The sequence below is a fragment of the Coregonus clupeaformis genome, chromosome 29 (genome assembly GCF_020615455.1).
Source record: "Coregonus clupeaformis isolate EN_2021a chromosome 29, ASM2061545v1, whole genome shotgun sequence".
Taxonomy (NCBI): domain Eukaryota; kingdom Metazoa; phylum Chordata; class Actinopteri; order Salmoniformes; family Salmonidae; genus Coregonus; species Coregonus clupeaformis.
In genome coordinates, this window is record NC_059220.1 from 59,783,283 (window position 1) to 59,808,851 (window position 25,569).

The 25,569-nt window shown below is 41.8% G+C and overlaps 1 protein-coding gene across 4 annotated transcripts in view; it reads left to right on the forward strand.

Moving 5' to 3' along the window:
* The window catches only part of LOC121576745 (NT-3 growth factor receptor), a 302,625-nt gene extending 278,622 nt beyond the window's left edge, over window positions 1-24,003 (forward strand). The window contains exons 14-18 of one of the 4 annotated variants that reach the window (XM_041890145.2): window positions 8,220-8,425; window positions 9,922-10,165; window positions 17,584-17,589; window positions 17,950-18,108; window positions 23,193-24,003. In XM_041890145.2, the coding sequence (XP_041746079.1) occupies window positions 8,220-8,425; window positions 9,922-10,165; window positions 17,584-17,589; window positions 17,950-18,108; window positions 23,193-23,378 (801 nt within the window). In that variant the 3' untranslated portion in view covers window positions 23,379-24,003. Of the gene's footprint in view, window positions 1-8,219; window positions 8,426-9,921; window positions 10,178-17,583; window positions 17,590-17,949; window positions 18,109-23,192 lie in introns of all 4 variants that reach the window. The other 3 variants (XM_041890150.1, XM_041890146.2, XM_041890149.2) reach the window with 3 other exon arrangements.
* The last annotated feature ends 1,566 nt before the right edge of the window (window positions 24,004-25,569 follow it).

A 25,569-nucleotide genomic window follows, 5' to 3' on the forward strand; every position in this document is an offset into this window, starting at 1 on the left:
TGTACAAATATACAGGCGTGTATGCTGTTGTTTTTTAACATTGTAGGTTGTATTTCATGTTAGGTAAGATTGCAACGTAAGCGCCACAGCAACATAGCTACTTATATTTCATCTTATGTTATATATAGGTTATAATGGAATGTCAGAATATATATGTGTAGGTCTACAATTCTAGGACACTACCAGTAAAGCTGTTTTGTCTGTGTGTCGGCTCTCTAGTATGTCCTGTATATTCAGGTGGACTCTGAGGACACAGCACTCTACTGCAGCACAGGGGTCATAAGCATCCGGGAGGATGGGGATGGATGCCTTGCCATCTGTCCATGGGCACTGCCATCCATTCTAATTCCCCTCTGCATTTGTGATATAAGGGAATATCTATATGTGGAATATCTACCCACATGTACATATTACCTCAACTACCTCAACTAGCCAGGTGCCCCCGCACATTGACTCTGCACCGGTACCCCCCTCTATATAGCCTCCCTACTGTTATTTTATTTTACTTCTGCTCTTTTTTTCTCAACACTTTTTGTTGTTGTTGTTTTATTTTACTTTTTTATTAAGAAATAAATGCATTGTTTGTTAAGGGCTGTAAGTAAGCATTTCACGGTAATGTTTACACCTGTTGTATTCGGCGCATGTGGCAAATAAAATTTGATTTGATTTGAATTCAAAATTGTATAAAACATTAGCAAAACCTTGTGATCAACCTTGTGATCAATGATATCTATCATTGTTGAATCATATATCGCCTATATACAGTATATTGCCTATATATAACTATCTGTCAAATAATTTCATACAGTAAGGCAATGTTAATTATATGCAATTAATAGTGTGTTAAGAATGCTATGAATTATTATGTTTTAGCTGTGGTGTTGTTGTTGCGGACTTTACATAAGTGGAGGATTGTATCGTCAACATCTCCGGAAAAAAGTAATTTTAGTTCCGAACTTTAGTTTTAGCTACAAAATAAATAAAACATTTTATGGAAAAGCACCCAGGAGTTACTGCTTGGCAGTCGTCCCAGATGCAATAAGGAGCTAATCCTACCTTTTACAGTTGGTGGATCAGAGGGAGACAAGACATTGAGTGTAAATGCCAACTATTTCATAGGTGGGAATTTAGGAAGGGGGTTTATTTCCAGCCGATAAGCTTGTCGATAATGATACCATAACTCTGAGCCAATATGGTAGGCAACCACAACGTCTAGATCTGGTGAGGCACGCACATCTCTTATCACATCTCTATAATGAAATGTCAGACTGTGTATATGGGACACATAATGAAGTAAATAACTAAATGATCTGCTTCTGTAAATCTATGAGGTTTGCCGGGTCATTGTGACAACCTGTCAGAGTAATGTTTATTTCATGTTCTGCTCCTCAAATGGGAAGATTACAATGCTTTACCTCCCCTGCTCCATTTATTACCCTGTCTCTGTTCTGTTCGCACCAGCCAGGTTATTGTGTGTGTGTGTGTGTGTGTGTGTGTGTGTGTGTGTGTGTGTGTGGACGTGTTTAACTATTCTTGTGGGGACCAGTTGTCCCCACAAGAATAGTAAACAAACAAACATTTGACCAGCTGGGGACATTTTGTTAGTCCCCACGAGGTCAGATGCTATTTCTAGGTGGTTTAGGGTTAAGGTTAGAATTAGTGTTAAGGTTAGAATTATGCTAAGGGTAAAGGTTAGGAGCTAGGGTTAGTTTTAAAGTTAGGAGCTATGTTTAGGTTTAGGGTTAAGGTTAGGTTTTTGGGTTAGGGTTAGCGTAAGAGTACGGGTTAGGGTTAGGGTTGGGTTAGGGGTTAGGGAAAATAGGATTTTGAATGGGACTGAATTGTGTGTTTCCACAAGGTTAGCTATACAAGACTGTGTGTGTGTGTGTGTGTGTGTGTGTGTGTGTGTGTGTTTGGATGTTAGTGTTTATCTACGGTTCATTGTTAGGAAGCCCAATTATTAATTTCTTTCTTCAGTTTCTTTGAGAAATATAACTAATCTCCCAGTTATCAAATATTTTCCATTAATTTAGGAGATAAATAAAATGAAATCAAAGTTTATTGGTCTTGTAGACAGATTTGTAGGTGTTATCGCAGGTGCAGCGAAATGCTTATGTTTCTAGCTTCAACAGTGCAGTAATATCTAGCAAAACAATACACACATAATCCCCCACCTCCCCAAAAAATAGAAATTAAGAAATATCAGAAGGAGCAATATCAGAAGGAGCAATGTCAGAGTCCGGAATATATACAGTTGAAGTCGGAAGTTTACATACACCTTAGCCAAATACATTTAAACTCAGTTTTTCACAATTCCTGACATTTAATCCTAGTAACCATTCCCTGTTTTAGGTCAGTTAGGATCACCACTTTATTTTAAGAATGTGAAATGTCAGAATAATAGTAGAGAGAATGATTTATTTAAGCTTTTATTTCTTTCATCACATTCCCAGTGGGTCAGAAGTTTACATACACTCAACTAGTATTTGGTAGCATTGCCTTTAAATTGTTTAACTTGGGTCAAACGTTTCGGGTAGCCTTCCACAAGCTTCCCACAATAAGTTGGGTGAATTTTGGCCCATTCCTCCTGACAGAGCTGGTGTAAATGAGTCAGGTTTGTAGGCCTCCTTGCTCGCACACGCTTTCCCACACATTTTCTATAGGATTGAGGTCAGAGCTTTGTGATGGCCACTCCAATACCTTGACTTTGTTGTCTTTAAGACATTTTGCCACTACTTTGGAAGTATGCTTGGGGTCATTGACCCATTTGCGACCAAGCTTTAACTAGGTCTGGCCATGACCTAAGTGGCCGCAGCAAACTCATTGTGATAATTTTTCCATTTACAGTTGAAGTCGGAAGTTTACATACACCTTAGCCAAATACATAAAAACATTCCATGTCTTAGGTCAGTTAGGATCACCACTTAAGGACTTTGTTGTCCTTAAGCCATTTTGCCACAACTTTGGAAGTATGCTTGGGGTCGTTGTCCATTTGGAAGACCTATTTGAGACCAAGCTTTAACTTCCTGACTGATGTCTTGAGATGTTGCTTCAATATATCCACATAATTTTCCTTCCTCATGATGCCATCTATTTTGTGAAGTGCACCAGCCCCTCCTGCAGCAAAGCACCCCCACAGCATGATGCTGCCACCCCCGTGCTTCACGTTTGGGATGGTATCTCCCGAGTGGCGCAGTGGTCTAAGGCACTAGAGATCCTGGTTTGAATCCAGGCTCTGTCGTAGGAATCCAGAATCCAGGCTCAACCGGGAGACCCATGGGCCGGCGCACAATTGGCCCAGTGTCGTCCAGGGTAGGGGAGGGAATGGCCGGCAGGGATGTAGCTCAGATGGTAGAGCATGGTGTTGCAACGGCAGGGTTGTGGGTTCGATTCCCACGGGGGGCCAGTATGAAAAATTATAAAATAATGTATGCACACACTAACTGTAAGTTGCTCTGGATAAGAGCGTCTGCTAAATGACTAAAATGTAATGTAAATGTAATGTAAAATGTGTTCTTCAGCTTGCAAGCAACCCCCTTTTTCCTCCAAACATAACGATGGTCAGTATGGCCAAACAGTTTTATTTTTGTTTCATCAGACCAGAGGACATTTCTCCAAAAAGTATGATCTTTGTCCCCATGTGCAGTTGCAAACCGTCGTCTGGCTTTTTTATGGCGGTTTTGGAGCAGTGGCTTCTTCCTTGCTGAGCGGCCTTTCAGGTTATGTCGATATAGGACTCGTTTTACAGTGGATATAGATACTTTTGCACCTGTTTCCTGTAGCATCTTCACAAGGTCCTTTGCTGTTGTTCTGGGATTGATTTGCACTTTTCGCACCAAAGTACGTTCATCTCTAGGAGACAGAACGCGTCTCCTTCCTGAGCGGTATGATGGCTGCGTGGTCCCATGGTGTTTATACTTGCGTACTATTATTTGTACAGATGAACGTGGTACCTTCAGGCGTTTGGAAATTGCTCCCAAGGATGAACCAGACTTGTGTAGGTCTACAAATCTGAGGTTGGCTGATTTATTTTGATTTTCCCATAATGTCAAGCAAAGAGACACTGAGTTTGAAAGTAGGCCTTGAAATACATCCACAGGCCACTCCAATACCTCTCCCGAGTGGTGCAGTGGTCTAAGGCACTGCATCGCAGTGCTAGCTGTGCCACTAGAGATCCTGGTTCGAACCCAGGCTCTGTCGTAGCCGGCCACGACCGGGAGACCCATGGGGCGGCGCACAAGTCGTCCAGGGTAGGGGAGGGAATGGCCGGCAGGGATGTAGAGCATGGCGTTTGCAACGCCAGGGTTGTGGGTTCGATTCCCACGGGGGGCCAGTATGAGAAAAAAAAAACATTAAAAAAAAAAATTATCATAAAAAAAAGATGAGCGTCTGCTAAATGACTAAAATGTAATGTACACCTCAAATTATGTCAATTAGCTGGAATTTTCCAAGCTGTTTAAAAGCACAGTCAACTTAGTGTATGTAAACTTCTGACCCACTGGAATTGTGATACAGTGAATTATAAGTGAAATAATCTGTCTGTAAACAATTGTTGGAAAAATTACTTGTGTCATGCACAAAGTAGATGTCCTAACCAACTTGCCAAAACTATATTTTGTTAACAAGAAAATGAAAAGTTTTAATGACTCCAACCTAAGTGTATGTAAACCTCAGACTCAACTGTATATACACTGCTCAAAAAAATAAAGGGAACACTTAAACAACACAATGTAACTCCAAGTCAATCACACTTCTGTGAAATCAAACTGTCCACTTAGGAAGCAACACTGATTGACAATACATTTCACATGCAGTTGTGCAAATGGAATAGACAACTTGTGGAAATTATAGGCAATTAGCAAGACACCCCCAATAAAGGACTGGTTTTGCAGGTGGTGACCACAGACCACTTCTCAGTTCCTATGCTTCCTGGCTGATGTTTTGGTCACTTTTGAATGCTGGCGGTGCTTTCACTCTAGTGGTAGCATGAGACGGAGTCTACAACCCACACAAGTGGCTCAGGTAGTGCAGCTCATCCAGGATGGCACATCAATGCGAGCTGTGGCAAGAAGGTTTGCTGTGTCTGTCAGCGTAGTGTCCAGAGCATGGAGGCGCTACCAGGAGACAGGCCAGTACATCAGGAGACATGGAGGAGGCCGTAGGAGGGCAACAACCCAGCAGCAGGACTGCTACCTCCGCCTTTGTGCAAGGAGGAGCAGGATGAGCACTGCCAGAGCCCTGCAAAATGACCTCCAGCAGGCCACAAATGTGCATGTGTCTGCTCAAACGGTCAGAAACAGACTCCATGAGGGTGGTATGAGAGCCCGACGTCCACAGGTGGGGGTTGTGCTTACAGCCCAACACCGTGCAGGACATTTGGCATTTGCCAGAGAACACCAAGATTGGCAAATTCGCCACTGGCGCCCTGTGCTCTTCACAGTTGAAAGTAGGTTCACACTGAGCACGTGACAGACGTGACAGAGTCTGGAGACGCCGTGGAGAATGTTCTGCTGCCTGCAACATCCTCCAGCATGACCGGTTTGGCGGTGGGTCAGTCATGGTGTGGGGTGGCATTTCTTTGGGGGGGCCGCACAGCCCTCCATGTGCTCGCCAGAGTTAGCCTGACTGCCATTAGGTACCGAGATGAGATCCTCAGATCCCTTGTGAGACCATATGCTGGTGCGGTTGGTCCTGGGTTCCTCCTAATGCAAGACAATGCTGGACTTCATGTGGCTGGAGTGTGTCAGCAGTTCCTGCAAGAGGAAGGCATTGATGCTATGGACTGGCCTGCCCGTTCCCCAGACCTGAATCCAATTGAGCACATCTGGGACATCATGTCTCGCTCCATCCACCAACGCCACGTTGCACCACAGACAGTCCAGGAGTTGGTGGATGCTTTAGTCCAGGTCTGGGAGGCGATCCCTCAGGAGACCATCCGCCACCTCATCAGGAGCATGCCCAGGCATTTTAGGGAGGTCATACAGGCACATGGAGGCCACACGCACTACTGAGCCTCATTTTGAATTGTTTTAAGGACATTACATCAAAGTTGGATCAGCCTGTAGTGTGGTTTTCCACTTTAATTTTGAGGGTGACTCCAAATCCAGACCTCCATTGCTTGATACATTTGATTTCCATTGATTATTTTTGTGTGATTTTGTTGTCAGCACATTCAACTATGTAAAGAAAAAAGTATTTAATAAGATTATTTCATTCATTCAGATCTAGGATGTGTTATTTTAGTGTTCCCTTTATTTTTTTGAGCAGTGTATATATATATATATATATATATATATATATATATACAGTGGGGAGGACAAGTATTTGATACACTGCCGATTTTGCAAGTTTTCCTACTTACAAAGCATGTAGAGGTCTGTCATTTTTATCATAGGTACACTTCAACTGTGAGAGACGGAATCTAAAACAAAAATCCAGAAAATCACATTGTATGATTTTTAAGTAATTAATTTGCATTTTATTGCATGACATAAGTATTTGATACATCAGAAAAGCATAACTTAATATTTGGTACAGAAACCTTTTTTTGCAATTACAGAGATCATACGTTTCCTATAGGTCTTGACCAGGTTTGCACACACTGCAGCAGGGATTTTGGCCCATTCCTCCATACAGACCTTCTCCAGATCCTTCAGGTTTCGGGGCTGTCGCTGGGCAATACGGACTTTCAGCTCCCTCCAAAGATTTTCTATTGGGTTCAGGTCTGGAGACTGGCTAGGCCACTCCAGGACCTTGAGATGCTTCTTACGGAGCCACTCCTTAGTTGCCCTGGCTGTGTGTTTCGGGTCGTTGTCATGCTGGAAGACCCAGCCACGACCCATCTTCAATGCTCTTACTGAGGGAAGGAGATTGTTGGCCAAGATCTCGCAACACATGGCCCCATCCATCCTCCCCTCAATACGGTGCAGTCGTCCTGTCCCCTTTGCAGAAAAGGTGCAGTCGTCCCCAAGAACACAGTGGCCTCCATCAGTCTTAAATGGAAGAAGTTTGGAACCACCAATACTCTTCCTAGAGCTGGCTGCCTGGCCAAACTGAGCAATGGGGGGAGAAGGGCCTTGGTCAGGGAGGTGACCAAGAACCCAATGGTCACTCTGACAGAGCTCTAGAGTTCCTCTGTGGAGATGGGAGAACCTTCCAGAAGGACAACCATCTCTCCACCAATCAGGCCTTTATGGTAGAGTGGCCAGACGGAAGCCACTCCTCAGTAAAAGGCACATGACATCCCGCTTGGAGTTTGCCAGAAGGCATCTAAAGACTCTCAGACCATGAGAAACAAGAGTATCTGGTCTAATGAAACCAATAATGAACTCTTTGGCCTGAATGCCAAGCGTCACTTCTGGAGGAAACCTTGCACCATCCCTACGGTGAAGCATGGTGAAGGCAACATCATGCTGTGTGGATGTTTTTCAGCAGCAGGGACTGGGAGACTAGTCAGGATCGAGGAAAAGATTAATGGAGCAAAGTACAGAGAGATCCTTGATGAAAACCAGCTCCAGAGCGCTCCGGACCTCAGACTGAGGCGAAGGTTCACCTTCCAACAGGACAACGACCCTAAGCACACAGCCAAGACAACGCAGGAGTGGCTTCAGGACAAGTCTCTGAATGTCCTTGAGTGGCCCAGCCAGAGCCCGGACTTGAACCTGATCGAACATCTCTGGAGAGACCTGAAAATAGCTGTGCAGCAACGCTCCCCATCCAACCTGACAGAGCTTGAGAGGATCTGCAGAGAAGAATGGGAGAAACCCCCCAAATACAGGTGTGCCAAGCTTGTAGCGTCATACCCAAGAAGACTCTAGGCTGTAATCGCTGCCAAAGGTGCTTCAACAAAGTACTGAGTAAATGGTCTGCAAATGTGATATTTCTTTTAATAAATTAGCTAAAATGTCTAAAAACCTGTTTTTGCTTTGTCATTATGGAGTATTGTGTGTAGATTGATGAGGGAAAAAATACAATTCAATCAGTTTTAGAATAAGGTTGTAACCTAACAAAATGTGGAACAAGTCAAGGGGTCTGAATAATTTCCGAATGCACTGTATGTACATAGGGCACTAGCAGTCTCTAAAGTGCAGGGTAGAATACCGGATGGTAGCCGGCTAGTGACAATGTCTATTTTCCTCTCTATATCCACAGTCTAATAATGTTGTTGTAACAGTATCATACTTTGCTAAGCAGTTAAAATAAACCCTTGTACTCCTCAGACCCTGAAGGACTCCACCCTTGTATTTTCTCAGACGCTGAAAGACCCCACCCTTGCAGCGAGAAAAGATTTCCAGAGGGAGGCGGAACTATTGACCAACCTGCAGCACGAGCACATTGTCAAGTTCTACGGTGTGTGTGTGGATGGAGACCCCCTTATCATGGTCTTTGAGTACATGAAGCACGGAGACCTCAATAAGTTCCTCAGGTAAGCTGTGTAAACTAAATGCACAATAAGATGCACAATAATATGTGCTCAACTCTTACTAAGTTCAGTAAATTAGTATTTGGGTGCTGTAGCCCAGGAGTAATACAAGCTGCCAACTGAGAAATACTTTTCTGGTGTGTGTTGGTGGAAGTTAAAGTTTACTCAGCTGAATAAAGCAGCGAATTGTGTAGGAAAAGTAAGACGTGCTCAACTCTTGCTCAGTTCTGTCTTTGGGTGCTGTAGCCCAGGAGTACAAGCTGTCAACTGAGAAACAGACTTTTCTGATATGTGCTGTTGGAATTGCTAAGTTTACTCAGTTGAATAAAGCAGAGACGTGTGGGATAAGCAAGACGTGCTCAACTCTTATGTCTATAAATGTGTCTTTGGTGTAGCCTATGAGTTATAAAAGCTGTCAACTGAGAAACATACTTTATATATCTAAAATGTAAAATGTAAATATATGTGTTTTTGGAATTGTGGAATTTACTCAGCTTAATTGAGACGTGTGTGGAAGCATCTCCCCCTGTTTACCAACCGCACAATGTCTGTAGACTCAACAATTAATGGCAGGCTGACTGCACCCCACTAATGATTTACTGGTCCACAGTACGCTAACCTGAATAATTATCCTCAGTATTAGAGTTAACGTCATACAATAAATCCTTTGGCCAGCAATATAATAGATGTGATCATTTCCAAAGATGAAACCAGTTCCTGTCTATTTCCTAATAAGTTCTAAATGTAGTGTAGTAGATCGGCCACAACCCTGCAGTTTCACTGCAAGCATCAGGCTGTGATTGATGGATTGCTTCCCCTCAGAGGAATGTTGTAGCGTACAAGAAACAGGAGGGGTAATAAAATGTTTGTGTTGTTTTCCACTAGACCTGTCACCCAGTACCAGCAGCAGCGACTTCCTATTCGCTACACTGTAGATTAAGTAGAGATAACCTGTTTGTGTAAAACCACAAAACGCTGTGTGTAATGGCAGTCTGCTGACTGAGCCTCCACGGACTAGGGAAACTGTGACTCAGAATTCAAATGAGATGGCTGATCTCCTTTTTGATTGGATGTTATTGAGCCCCTGGATGCTTGGCAGTGGCAGGGAACAGTGGTGCTCAATAGCAGAGGCAGAGCAGGCAGACGTCTATTGCTTGCTGATGGCTTTATAGATGCAAATGTCATGACAGTTATAGCATATCTATTCAATTGTTCTGCATTCATTCATACAGAGGAGCTCTTGTTGGTTTTGCACATAGAGGCCCTGGTACAGTAATGATATGGCCCATGTTCCTGTTTCAATTAAAGGTTGAATGTAAAACACCATGCATCTAATGTCTAATCCATTACAACTGAAGAACATACCACTGTCATATGCTATGCAGAGTTATAATCCATTATAAAATGTAATGTGGAGTAAGAATATGGTGATTGAGATAAGATTCCCCCTCCCTCCTGCCCGCCCTCCCTGCCTCCCTCCCTTATTTCCCCATCCACAGAGCTCATGGGCCTGATGCGTTGATCCTGGTTGACGGACAGTCGCTGCAGACCAATGGGGAGCTGGGCCTGTCTCAGACGCTGCACATTGCCACTCAGATCGCCGCGGGGATGATGTACCTGGCCTCCCAGCACTTTGTGCACCGTGATTTAGCCACTCGGAACTGCCTGGTAGGAAACGGCCTGCTGGTGAAGATTGGTGACTTTGGAATGTCCAGGGACATCTACAGCACGGACTACTACCGGGTAAGCACCTATGTATGTTGCATAATAAAATATTTGTTCCATATTATTCATGTATTGTAAGTACCTTCATAATCAAGCTAATCTAAGGATGTCTTTCGGTGACAACCTCAGTGTTTTTGCTTTAGAGAACAGGTGGTGTTTTGACACAGTAGCTGGATGGTGTAGTGTTCACCCTGCATTCACCTGCTTTCCTCATGATTATGTGTTATCTTTTCCTTTATTGATGCCTGAACTCTTTACCTTTACTAACGCCAGGAAATGTACAAGAAAAGTGATGCATGCTCAGTATTCACCCCCTTTGGCATTTTTCCTATTATGTTGCCTTACAACCTAGAATTAAAATGGATTTTTTGGGGGTTTGTATCATTTGATTTACACAACATGCCTACCACTTTGAAGATGCAACATATTTTTTCATTGTGAAACAAACAAGAAATAAGACAAAAAAAACAGAACTTGAGCGTGCATAACTATTCACCCCCCAAAGTCAATACTTTGTAGAGCCACCTTTTGCATCAATTACAGCTGCAAGTCTCTTGGGGTATGTCTCTATAAGCTTGGCACATCTAGCCACTGGGATTTTTGCCCATTCTTCAAGGCAAAACTGCTCCAGCTCCTTCAAGTTGGATGGGTTCCGCTGGTGTACAGCAAACTTTAAGTCATACCACAGATTCTCAATTGGATTGAGGTCTGGGCTTTGACTAGGCCATTCCAAGACATTTAAATGTTCCCCTTAAACCACTCGAGTTTTGCTTTAGCAGTATGCTTAGGGTCATTGTCATGCTGGAAGGTGAACCTCCGTCCCAGTCTCAAATCTCTGGAAGACTGAAACAGGTTTCCCTCAAGAATTTCCCTGTATTTAGCACCATCCATCATTCCTTCAATTCTGACCAGTTTCCAAGTCCCTGCCGATGAAAAACATCCCCACAGCATGATGCTGCCACCACCATGCTTCACTGTGGGGATGATGTTCTCGGGGTGATGAGAGGTGTTGGGTTTGCACCAGACATAACGTTTTCCTTGAAGGACAAAAAGCTCAATTTTAGTCTCATCTAATCAGAGTACCTTCTTCCATATGTTTGGGGAGTCTCCCACATGCCTTTTGGCGAACACCAAACGTTTTTCTTATTTTTTTTCTTTAAGCAATGGCTTTTTTCTGGCCACTCTTCCATAAAGCCCAGCTCTGTTGAGTGTACGGCTTAATGTGGTCCTATTGACAGATACTCCAATCACCGCTGTGGAGCTTTGCAGCTCCTTCAGGGTTATCTTTGGTCTCTTTGTTGCCTCTCTGATTAATGCTCTCCTTGCCTGGTCCTTGAGTTTTGGTGGGCGGCCCTCTCTTGGCAGGTTTGTTGTGGTGCCATATTCTTTCCATTTTTTTATAATGGATTTAATGGAGCTCCGTGTGATGTTCAAAGTTTCTGATATTTTTTTATTACACAACCCTGATCTGTACTTCTCCACAACTTTGTCCCTGTCCTGTTTGGAGAGCTCCTTTGTCTTCATGGTGCCGCTTGCTTGGTGGTGCCCCTTGCTTAGTGGTGTTGCAGACTCTGGGGCATTTCAGAGCAGGTGTATATATACTGAGATCATGTGACAGATCATGTGACACTTAGCTTGCACACAGGTGGACTTTATTTAACTAATTATGTGACTTCTGAAGGTAATTGGTTGCACCAGATCTTATTTAGGGGCTTTATAGCAAAGGGGGTGAATACATATGCACGCACCACTTTTCCGTTATTTCTTTTTTATAATTTTTTGATTCAAGTTATTTTTTTCATTTCATTTCACCAATTTGGACTATTTTGTGTATGTCCATTACATGAAATCCAAATAAAAATCAATTTAAATTACAGGTTGTAATGCAACAAAATATGAAAAAAACGCCAATGGGGCTGAATACTTTTGCAAGACACTGTAATGATGTCTATTGGGTCGTTCTACGAATAGAGTGCCTTTTGTGTCCCTTTGATATTTTATGTAGAATTTATCCACCAATATTTAATTTTAAAAGCCTGTTATATTAAAGGAAGTGTCCTTTAATATAGACAACATGGAAAATTCAATAATTCAGATTTTTTATATGACTTGCCCATAGATAGATAGTCTAGAAATGTTTCAACAATTTCAATTGTTTTGTGAAGCTTGTATTCAATTGACACCATACACAACAAGCTTCTATTCCTCCTGTCACAATTGGATTTATGGCTGATTTAAGATGAAAATGTTACAGTCAACCATGTTACTTTATTTGGCACATAGCAGACACTTACTATAGTCCTTTTTTTATTTAACCTCTTGAGAAGGGAAAACATGTTTTTTATTAAGTTGAAAGTGTGCTCTTTATGACAGAATGTTAAAATTAGGTGAACTTCACCAAGTTACACTACCCAAAAGGTACTCAATTGGTGTAATGACCCTATTATTAAACATGTATCAGGTGTAGGGCAGAACCATTCTTGCTGTATTCTTTTGCATTCTTGTCTTGGAGACACGGTGACCAGACTGAATATAGAGCTCTTATCCAAGTTGATAAGGGAGTTGCTGAAGCTGTGCTGGCATCACAAAGGGATTATTACTGTGGTACATCGGATTTTCACTAGATACAGTCTGTAATTGCCATTGTGGAAAATATGTTACATTTGCAATAAATGTAAAATAGTCCATTGAGTCGCCTCCCACTTAATGTATTCTGCAGGCTACTTTTCCTAAGTGGTACCTCTAATGGCTGATTTCACTTTACAACAAGCAGCTCAGTAAAATACATGTATCAATGAGGTGTCTAGGAGACCAGGAAGTGATGTAAATTAAGGCACTGTGCTTGACTTTCACTGTGCAATTACTGTTCCAACCGCTTCTGCTCTTTACTGCAACAGCTTTCATGTTGCTTTTCTCCTTTTAGATACTAACACGAGTAAGTTATAGTAAGAAAATAAAATCAGAGAAAAGTGATGTGATCAGAAAGATTAGTTTTATTTTCATCGGCATACAGGTACAGATGGTAATTAGTGGAGTAGCCTGTGAGAGAGAGATGTCTGATTCACCAACAGACTACTAACAGGTCTGCTGGACTGCCCCCTATTGGTATGTTGGTCTGAAAATGAACTGTGGGCCTTGGCCATTTTAGGCCTGGGCATCTCTGCCAGAACAGACCTGCTGTATGGTCCACTGACAGAGAGATAAGAGGTCGTAACTGCATTGGACACATTCCCTTTTGTTGAGTGATTATAAATTGGGGCGGCAGCCAGCAACACATCTCCCTGACACTGCTCACATATTGACGTCCGCTCCTCTCCTCTCCTCAAGGAGAACCAAGAAAACTGCCCTCCAGGGATATGACACAGTAAGCAAGAGCACGGTCTGAGCTGGGTTCTCACAGGCAGCATATCTGATAGCCCCCATCTGTATAATGAAAGTGATGCCTGGGCTCCCCAATGACAAATTAGCTGTTGGTTCTCAGTCTGCAGGCATGTCACTGTGTTTGTGAACTAAGGAGTGGACAATGAAAACTTGATATCACATCATAGAGGAATGCATTTTGTATTATATTGTATAATCATACAGAATCAATTCTGAATACCTGGTCACTGAATAACTAACTATACTGGGTCTGTAATTACATTACACCCCCTCAACAGCCACTGTTGGCAAGCTGCAATGTTAATCCAACAATCCAATGACATTGTTCCAAGTAAGGAAAGGTATATACAGTGAGGGAAAGAAGTATTTGATCCCCTGCTGATTTTGTACGTTTGCCCACTGACAAAGACATGATCAGTCTATAATTTTAATGGTAGGTTTATTTGAACAGTGAGAGACAGAATAGGGCGGCAGGTAGCTTAGTGGGTAAGAGCATTGTGCCAGTAACCGAAAGGTCGCTGGTTCTAATCCCCGAGCCGTCTAGGTGAAAAATCTGTCGATGTGCCCTTGAGCAAGGCACTTAACCCTAATTGCTCCTGTAAGTCGCTATTGATAAGAGCGTCTGCTAAATGATAAAAAAAAAAAAAAAGAATAACAACAAAAAAATCCAGACAAACACATGTCAAAAATGTTATACATTGATTTTTCATTTTAATGAGGGAAATAAGTATTTGACCCCTCTGCAAAACATGACTTAGTACTTGGTGGCAAAACCCTTGTTGGCAATCACAGAGGTCAGACGTTTCTTGTAGTTGGCCACCAGGTTTGCACACATCTCAGGAGGGATTTTGTCCCACTCCTCTTTGCAGATCTTCTCCAACACGAACCTTCAGCTCCCTCCACAGATTTTCTATGGGATTAAGGTCTGGAGACTGGCTAGGCCACTCCAGGACCTTAATGTGCTTCTTCTTGAGCCACTCCTTTGTTGCCTCGGCCGTGTGTTTTGGGTCATTGTCACGCTGGAATACCCATCCACGACCCATTTTCAATGCCCTGGCTGAGGGAAGGAGGTTCTCACCCAAGATTTGACGGTACATGTCCCCGTCCATCGTCCCTTTGATGCAATGAAGTTGTCCTGTCCCCTTAGCAGAAAAACACCCCCAAAGCATAATGTTTCCACCTCCATGTTTGATGGTGGGGATGGTGTTCTTGGGGTCATAGGCAGCATTCCTCCTCCTCCAAACACAGTGAGTTGAGTTGATGCCAAAGAGCTCGAATTTGGTCTCATCTGACCACAACACTTTCACCCAGTTCTCCTCTGAATCATTCAGATGTTCATTGGCAAACTTCAGAGGGCCTGTATATGTGCTTTCTTGAGCAGGGGGACCTTGCGGGCGCTGCAGGATTTCAGTCCTTCACGGCGTAGTGTGTTACCAATTGTTTTCTTGGTGACTATGGTCCCAGCTGCCTTGAGCTCATTGACAAGATCCTCCCGTGTAGTTCTGTGCTGATTCCTCACCATTCTCATAATCATTGCAACTCCACGAGGTGAGATCTTGCATGGAGCCCCAGGCCGAGGGAGATTGACAGTTCTTTTGTGTTTCTTCCATTTGCAAATAATCGCACCAACTGTTGTCACCTTCTCACCAAGCTGCTTGGCGATGGTCTTGTAGCCCATTCCAGCCTTGTGTAGGTCTACAATCTTGTCCCTGACATCCTTGAAGAGTTCTTTGGTCTTGGCCATGGTGGAGAGTTTGGAATCTGAATGATTGATTGCTTCTGTGGACAGGTGTCTTTTATACAGGTAACAAGCTGAGATTAGGAGCACTCCCTTTAAGAGTGTGCTCCTAATCTCAGCTCATTACCTGTATAAAAGACATCTGGGAGCCAGAAATCTTTCTGATTGAGAGGGGGTCAAATACTTATTTCCCTCATTAAAATGCAAATCAATTTATAAAATTTTTGACATGCGTTTTTCTGGATTTTTGTTGTTGTTATTCTGTCTCTCACTGTTCAAATAAACCTACCATTAAAATTATAGACTGATCATTTCTTTGTCAGTGGGCAAACGTACAAAATCAGCAGGGGATCAAATACCTCACTGTAGCAGCTCTGTTATTATGTTTAATCTGCCTTTAGACTAACAACAACATGGATGGACAATATTGAAAATGTATTGACGGTTGCTTCAATCAATGCATATGTTATCGTCAGTCTATGAGTGTACAAATTAGCAATATTTAAATGTCTCTCTATATGCTAATTCTGCTATGCTTTGAGATTGTGGTGGAGTTTTTGTCGTCACCCTGACAGTTTTAATTTTGCTCCAAGGGAAGCCCACACTCTGATTTATATGCTTCCACGGTCCGCCGTTCAACCCCAGACTGAATTGAGGGCGGTGCTTGCCAGGGAGAAGCCATTAAGATTAATTGAAATTCAATCAATTCATTTAATCTCCCAACACACACAAACACATAAACAAGTTCACAAATACTCTGACTACGAGAAGCAGACCCAGTCCCCTAAGACAGACAGAGCTAGCGTAACAAACACAAATCTGTCTTTCTATGAATATTTCAAATATCATAGCACCGTGGTAAGTTTTCAAAAATGGTATGTGAATTTGTATCATCCTCCTGTTCTCCTATCTCTATGTTGTGGACACCAGCCTGCATTATGGAGCGGTGTACCTGCTCATGTAGTGCTACCAACATTAGTCTGGTGAGGAACAATCTGTCCACATAAAGAAGTCAATGAATGGAAAGGGTGTCAGGTCATTGCAGCAGGGAAACCAATTCACTTCAGAGACCCTTACAAATGTAGTATGAAGGAGAAGTCTTAGGTAATTCCCCGGGCATTCCGACATGTTCCCTGTCAAGTACTGATTATGAGGTAGGGCTGGGGTTGAATCAGGAGATGGGATAGTAGGGTAGAGCTATGGCGAAGGTGATGTTTCAAGGTAAGACAATTTAAGTTGATGTTACAGTGAACATTAGGGTTGTAGTGTGTGTATTGTATGATAGACAAATACCCCTTTCCCTAATAGTCCTGGAATGCATTAAAACTCTTAGACCTGCTTTGGCTTCACATTCTACTATTGGATACCCTTTTCTGCACAGTACGGACACACATTTTAAATCTGCATCCCCCTTATTTATAATTAGATGTGGTTCATTTATATGATTGAACATGAATACATTTGATTTTTGAAACAGCCTTTTTTCTCTTTTCAGCTTGGGAGAAGATCAGTAGAGTGTGGTAGTGGCGTTAGGGTTCCATATTCACACAGGCTTTATGAGACGTGGTCCAGCAGACATTTTACCATAATCTCATTAATAAACCTTCATAAATCTTAAAAAAGGAGAGCAGGCGTACGAGGAGGAGGAGGAGGAGGAGGAGGGGGAGAAGGAAGGGGTGAGTATGATGGAGATGTAAAACGGAACAACTTATTATAATGTTCAGCAGGCCAAATTTAACAAAGATAAACCAACAATACATAATCACCAGAAGGAAACTGACGCTATAATATACTGTTATTATCGATGGCAAACATGGTAGACTGATCCTTTATAGCTACAGTGTCAGTAATGTGGGAATGTAATGTAATGTTAACTTATTTGTATTCACATGCTCAGTCAATACCTTGACCCATAGTTAGTTCAGTGCTAATGAGCTCTGTAATTAATATGCAGCTACCACTTAAGAGTTGAAAGTAACAATAATCAGACATCCCCTATTAAAATGTCACTCTTGTTCAACCCTTCCACGGATATGATTAACACAGTGTAATTGACATGAATAGGAAACAGATTTAGAAACAATCCAGTTGAGTTAAAGACAAGGGCACAGAGAATTAATGCCTCATTGTTTTAATCGATTAATATCTGGCAGTGGGAATGGGAAGGCTGAGGGGAAGACTTCATTTATGTTGCTGCATGGCTTGAAGCTGTCAAACTTCTTTAATTGATCCTTTTTCCTTCCCTCTCTTGGCGCAATCTTCTCTTCCTCCTCCCAGCTGAGCCTCATTTGACTCTTCTTCATCTTCTGTGTTACAGGGCTGTGTAGGTTTCCCTTCTTCTCAAATATTTCATAAGAAAAATAAAAGTTTAAAATAAATGACTGAATAAATAAAATTAACTAGAAAATACAATTTTGATGTTTTCAAAGTGTGTCTGCTGCATGCCTTTCCGTGAATATGTAATTCAAAAACTTTTTTATTTACAGTTTCATTGACATTTTATTTTTCAGTTGTTTTAAATCCAGTTAGCCCAGGTCCATAACAGTGTGTGCTGACCTCTCTCTCTCTCTCTCTCTCTCTCTCTCTCTCTCTCTCTCTCTCTCTCTCTCTCTCTCTCTCTCTCTCTCTCTCTCTCTCTCTCTCTCTCTCTCTCTCTCTCTCTCTCTCTCCTCTGTGTCTCTAGGTGGGAGGCCACACCATGCTACCCATCCGCTGGATGCCCCCTGAGAGCATAATGTATAGGAAGTTCACCACAGAGAGTGACGTGTGGAGCTTCGGTGTCATCCTCTGGGAGATCTTCACCTACGGGAAGCAGCCATGGTTTCAACTGGCCAACAATGAGGTACTGTAGCACACCCATCTTTGTATTCTGTTCTTTTTCTGCTAAACAGTAATGAAAATACGCAACATAAACACATGCAATAATGTGCATTCGACAGTTGTTGCCTAGGACAAGACTACCATCCAACAGTCACACTTGTACTAACCACATCAGTGGATAACCAGGGCCAGTGATTCATAGCGCTCTTACTAATCCCTAGAATGGTGCAGTGTGAGAGAGGCTAATTGGCGTATTCTTAGAGTGGCTTTTGGGCTCAATATTGGACCAGAAGAGAAATCAATTAAAACAAAGATGACAAGAGAGCAGCAACTAAATTATATTAGTGTGAGCTGAGAGTGTTGAAATGAAATCTCTCCCACTTACACACACACAAGTCTTATAGCCACCATAAATATAAAAGACAAGGGATGGCATGTGAGGTGAGCCACAGCCATTTTACACCAGGCTCTCTATCTATAGAACATAGAAGTAGTGATGATGTGCAGACAGCCACTGAAATTCCTCTCAACCAACCACCATAAAGACATCACACTGTTGACAATGACAGAAGCTATGAAGGACCATACTAATTTGTGAGTTCAATAGTCCACCAAACCAATTCCACAATTTTCTTAAAGGCGTGATAATTAAAATGTCAGAACAACAATGCCCCAGGTTCCAGCCAAACTTCAGCATGTACAGTTTGACAGAGCCATTGTTTATATATTTGCTTGTCCCATTACATTGACACCTGAAAAGCAGCATTATGAATCAATCCTGAACCCAGCCATAGGTATAGAAACCATAACCAGACTCCTAGACAGGTCTCGGCTGGGCTGCAGTCGGGGGGCTGTGGTGACTCACTGACTCAACGAACGCCTGTGGAAAGAGCCTTTAGGCTGCAGTTGTGCAGACAGTGCATCACGCTGACTACAACACAGCCTCTCAATGCTCCTAAAATAGACCCAGAAATAGACACAGACAGCAGAACAAAGTTACCATACTCACCTGGAGTTGATTTGTTTAACCCTACCTTTAAGTGGTCCTATTTTTAGCTACAAAGGTCTCATTATAATATGTACCAATACACACACCTACTATCCAATCAAAATGAGCAGCAAAGCTATATAACATGACAACATCAACAACATAACATAAAACGCACATGTGTGCTTCACTAGCATGGCAATCACATTATCATCTTTGACCTGTTTGACACTGCACAGAGTGGATGAATTGGTAATGATTGCTCATGTCGGGTTCCTTTGTGTGTGTGTCTGTGGATGTGAACCTGAGGCAGTTATTCTCATAGCCATTCAACAGAACACACCGAACAAACACAGATCAATACAACTCATAGAGTCCCAATTTCCCCCAATAGCCCAGAGGGATCACCTGCGAAATGTCCCCAGAGCCATATATTTCGAGAGTTAGGCCAACTTTAAGAATTTTGAATGTTCTTATTCTAGACATTCAGTTACATAGCATTGTTTAAATATTTCCCATGTAATGTTAATGGGGAACGAACCATAGAATTAGGAATTAGAATACTAATTAATTTAATAGGACCTCTATGGAGCTAACATGGTGGCCATAGAATGTTGAAGTGTCATGTAAATTCATCATAATTCAGAAACTGCAGCGGCCCAACTCTCTAAATACATGGCTCTGCATTAGGGTTGAATACCAGGAAACGAGGTTACCGAGATATCCCGCCCCAAACCCACTCCCTTTTCCTGGGGTAAATAACTGAGAAACCGGTAAATTATAATAAATTATTTATATGAACAGCATGATGTGAAATGGAACTGTTAAATTAAATGAGATGTCTAAATATGGCTTCTCTATGGCCTTCTCTCTGCTGTCTGCATGATCAATCATCAACGCTCAGGGTGGGGACAGACAGCGCATCTCAGTAGGAGCACAGTTCACAATGCATGTATCATCTCATCATGGTAACTAGGCCTACATTTGCTGCAGCGTAGCCTATGCTACAGTAATATAAGGACTGAATGCGCATCTAATTTACACATCTCCATCTGGCTTTCGGGGCCACCTAATTTTTCAGTGGACGCTCTCGCAGTCTTTCTCTCTCTCCATCAATTCCATTCAAATTGCATCCAAAATAGATCATACTTTTCATATAGATGTCCTATCCTACCCCTTTCAGGTAATACATTCAATGCAGTATTAGCAATATATCTAATGAATGATGGGTTGTGCATGGGCCTATGTGGCCTCTGTCTCTTGTGCAATACGCACCTGTGCACCGCTGGCCTTAAAAAATGCTCCTTAGCTCGTAGAGTCCCACAAAAAGCTAGACTAGAAAAACATTTCTTATAGCCTACTAATAGACAATTCGAAGAGGGATGCAAGCTCTTGTTTGCTGAATGTTAAATACAGCAGCCAATAGAACTCACGGGGAGAAGAGAGAATACGTCATGGCGGTAGACTATATCAGTTATTTATTTACACCCGTAACCCATAACCATTCAATCTTCGTGAAGAGAAGTGAAAGCTGTCTGCATCTTATTCTAGTCCTACATTATTCAAGCATGTCATTACAATGATGAAGATAAGGACAACAAAACGTATTTCATTTAACTGTTGAAAGCAAGGAAGGAATGAAGCAACAATAGATAGAGAAAGAGGAAGTAGGCTAATACCCATGTCGCACAACATTAGGGGAAATATTATGAAAGATAGCCTACATATGCGCCAGCCTATTAATTATACAAATGTAAATTAGGCCCTATTATATTTCCAAATTCAATCAAATTTGCTAGCCTATAATTGTAACTTTGTAGGCCACATGTCCTGCACCATCTTTGCATGTTCTCTCTCAGCTTGATGGTTTGAACGAGGTGCGTAATTTCAGTCATATAATACAGTATAATACAATACAGTACAGTAATACAGTTCACCCTCAAAAAGATTAGCCTACTGGAGCTTGTATCATTTATTTACCCAAGAGAGCATAGCTACATTTATGGCCTTTTATGTTTTTCTGTCGTAATGTGCGGTAGCCTATATACAGTGGGGAAAAAAAGTATTTAGTCAGCCACCAATTGTGCAAGTTCTCCCACTTAAAAAGATGAGGGAGGCCTGTAATTTTCATCATAGGTACACTTCAACTATGACAGACAAATTGAGAATTTATTTTCCAGAAAATCACATTGTAGGATTTTTAATGAATTTATTTGCAAATTATGGTGGAAAATAAGTATTTGGTCACCTACAAACAAGCAAGATTTCTGGCACTCACAGACCTGTAACTTATTCTTTAAGAGGCTCCTCTGTCCTCCACTTGTTACCTGTATTAATGGCACCTGTTTGAACTTGTTATCAGTATAAAAGACACCTGTCCACAACCTCAAACAGTCACACTCCAAACTCCACTATGGCCAAGACCAAAGAGCTGTCAAAGGACACCAGAAACAAAATTGTAGACCTGCACCAGGCTGGGAAGACTGAATCTGCAATAGGTAAGCAGCTTGGTTTGAAGAAATCAACTGTGGGAGCAATTATTAGGAAATGGAAGACATACAAGACCACTGATAATCTCCCTCAATCTGGGGCTCCACGCAAGATCTCACCCCGTGGGGTCAAAATGATCACCATCAGTAACACACTATGCCGCCAGGGACTCAAATCATGCAGTGCCAGACGTGTCCCCGTGCTTAAGCCAGTACATGTCCAGGCCCGTCTGAAGTTTGCTAGAGTTGCATTTGGATGATCCAGAAGAGGATTGGGAGAATGTCATATGGTCAGATGAAACCAAAGTATAACTTTTTGGTAAAAACTCAACTCGTCGTGTTTGGAGGACAAAGAATGCTGAGTTGCATCCAAAGAACACCATACCTACTGTGAAGCATGGGGGTGGAAACATCATGCTTTGGGGCTTTTTTTCTGCAAAGGGACCAGGACGACTGATCCGTGTAAAGGAAATAATGAATGGGGCCATGTATTGTGAGATTTTGAGTGAAAACCTCCTTCCATCAGCAAGGGCATTGAAGATGAAACGTGGCTGGGTCTTTCAGCATGACAATGATCCCAAACACACCGCCCGGGCAACGAAGGAGTGGCTTCGTAAGAAGCATTTCAAGGTCCTGGAGTGGCCTAGCCAGTCTCCAGATCTCAACCCCATAGAAAATCTTTGGAGGGAGTTGAAAGTCCGTGTTGCCCAGTGACAGCCCCAAAACATCACTGCTCTAGAGGAGATCTGCATGGAGGAATGGGCCAAAATACCAGCAACAGTGTGTGAAAACCTTGTGAAGACTTACAGAAAACGTTTGACTTGTGTCATTGCCAACAAAGGGTATATAACAAAGTATTGAGAAACTTTTGTTGTTGACCAAATACTTATTTTCCACCATAATTTGCAAATAAATTCATTAAAAATCCTACAATGTGATTTTCTGGAGAAAAAAAATCTCAATTTGTCTGTCATAGTTGCCGTGTACCTATGATGAAAATTACAGGCCTCTCTCATCTTTTTAAGTGGGAGAACTTGCACAATTGGTGGCTGACTAAATACTTTTTTTCCCCACTGTATAATAGGCTATGTAGGCCTATTGGATAATGGCACAATCATTTGGGCTTTTTTGGGCTAGGGCTCATAAAATGTCTTCAATGTATCGCTCGTCAAGCTCAGGTAGCATCAGGCTTAAAGCTTTATATGCTTTAGAATGACACTTCCGGTTTTGGTGGGAAATATTTGGTTACCTGCGAGAAGAGTGATTTATTCTTAGGATGGAACATTTGTAAAATACTGAGAAAATATTCAACCCTACTCTGCATGTCCCTAACAGGCATGTCTGACAAAGGGATGTTGAATGCACTACACTGCAGGTTTGTTGGTTTATGTGTACTGCAAAACCTTTTACTTTGAAACGTGCTTTATGACCTTGACATTGCACCCATATAATTACTGCTGTACAAATATTGTGGTGCCATAGCCTCGGGGGTGCTAACAAAGGTGATTAAGCAAAACCTAATTCTGCCTCCAAATGGCTCGTTATGCTTTTGACAAACAATATAATGCTCAAAATTGGGTTGTAATGAGTGACCTCACTCTCTCTCTCGCTCTCATTCTCCTACCCCAGGTCATCGAGTGTATTACGCAAGGACGGGTTTTGGAGAGGCCACGAGCTTGTCCCAAGGAGGTGTATGACATCATGTTGGGTTGCTGGCAGAGGGAGCCCCAGCAGAGGCTGAACATTAAGGACATCCAGAAAATCCTCTATGCCTTGGGCAAAGCCACGCCTGTCTACCTGGACATCCTGGGCTAGTGTATGTTGAGTTTTGTCTATCTGTCTGTTTTGTTGTCTGTCTCTACCCAACAGATGATCAAAACCCCAGGAATAACTCAAACAACGAGTACCTTATTGCTCCACTGTCAAACACCTACAAAATGGGGATGGACTTAAGTGCCTGCTACTCCTTTCGATATACTGGATAACAGTCTTAAAAAAAAGCACTTTTACATTTTGTTTACTTGCATTCAAAAATGTACAGTTGCTGTATACTATATGAAGAGGACATACTTTCGTTTTTTTTCTCGTAAAAACAGCCTACTTAAAGTATCACAAAAAACAAAAACAAAAAACAGGAAGAAAACGACAAAAAATAACCCCCCCCCAAAAAACTATGAAAAAAGCTGAAAACCCTGGAAAACTGGTTTGCTTTTGGTATCCTGCCATCTTGACAGAAGATCAAACTCCCCAGGTGATTTTCTTTTTCATTTTATAAATATATATTATATATATTTTTTATTTATTTTTATTTTCAAAGTGTGGATATCTGCCATGTTTCTCGCTAAAGGTACAGTATGTCACCTGTTGGAGATGACTGCTTGATATTAGCACGTCAGACAATTGGCAGGGACTTATTAAAGAAAACCTTACTGCACTCCGATTGGCTGGATCTATTCTCTGACTCTGGATCCAACGAGGCGATTAGTTACTGATGGGAAACAGCTTTTCAGTGAGACGTGGAACTCATAGAAAAGACAGAGCCACCAATCAACACAGACATCTTAATTTAAAATTGAATGTATATACTGTAAATTTCTATGTCACAAAAAATATGTTAACTTATTTCATTTCCTATTTAGACTACTTTAGTTTCTTGATGTGTTGTTATGGTGAGTGAATTCTATAGATATTTTGATAATCTTTCTTTTTTTTTGTTACTATTTTCTTCACCTGGTCAGAGTGTATGTTATTTTTGTTGGTTTTAATGAATTTCATCTACTTTATTTAGTCTTATCATTTTGGACATGTGATTACAATGTGACATTATGAGTCAGGATGTTAGGCTGAGACATAAAGAGGATGTAGACTCAGTAGAGTAATCAGGACAGACTCTGAGCAGGATGCGTACAGTAAAAGTATGAAGTGATTATGAAGACCTTACATAGCCCCCCACTCCCTCTCATCCCAGCTCACTGTTTTGTTCTTTCAGTGTAATCTAGTAACAGTCATGTACATCGTGTACAGTACATCTAGCCAGAGCAAAGAGCTATAGCTATGATATTGCATTATTAGCTGTCAGTGGCTGTCTCCTGAAAAGTAAATTGTTATGGCATTGTAGTATACTTCATCTTGTTTTCCAGGTTATGAATAATGTTATTCACCTGCCTTCAAATAGTCGTGACCCTGACGTTTCAATTCTGGCAGTTTATACAATAGGCAATGCACTACTGGACATGATACACATTGTAACACTATACATTCACATAATAGCAGTACCTGCCTCTCATTTTCCATACTGTACACTTAGATTCAAGTTAAAGCATTAATGTAACGCAGGCTTGAGAATGTTTTCTTCTCTCAATGTGCACAAGGTTCCATTAAGCAAGCGATCCTTTATGTTTCCCAGCTTTCCCAATGTTAAACAATAGCAAAACACAGTGACCTGAATTATTTATTAAGTATTAGTGATAGAGCACTCTGTAGCTATGGGGGCTGTGTGAAACATTACACTGTGATGACAAACACTGGGGCTTTGGGAGAAATCTCTCTCTCTCTCTCTCTCTCTCTCTCTCTCTCTCTCTCTCTCTCTCTCTCTCTCTCTCTCTCTCTCTCTCTCTCTCTCTCTCTTTCTCCCTCTCTCTCTCTCTCTCTCTCTCTCTCTCTCTCTCTCTCTCTCTCTCTCTCTCTCTCTCTCTCTCTCTCTCTCTCTCTCTCTCTCTCTCTCTCTCTCTCTCTCTCTCTCTCTCTCTCTCTCTCTGAGTAATGTGAATCATTCAAGGCTGTGTTTAGTCTCAATAGCACCCCAATGATAAATCCATAGTTATTCAATGCTGAGCCAGACTGGCACCATGTTTTGCCTATCTGCATTTTTTTTTATCAAGGTGAGATATTATTATGTGATCAATTTCATATTAATATGTACATAATAATTTGTCTACTTCAACAAAAATGTATTTTAAAAGCTTCAATATGAATTATCTGTTCAAAACTTACAAATAATGTACTA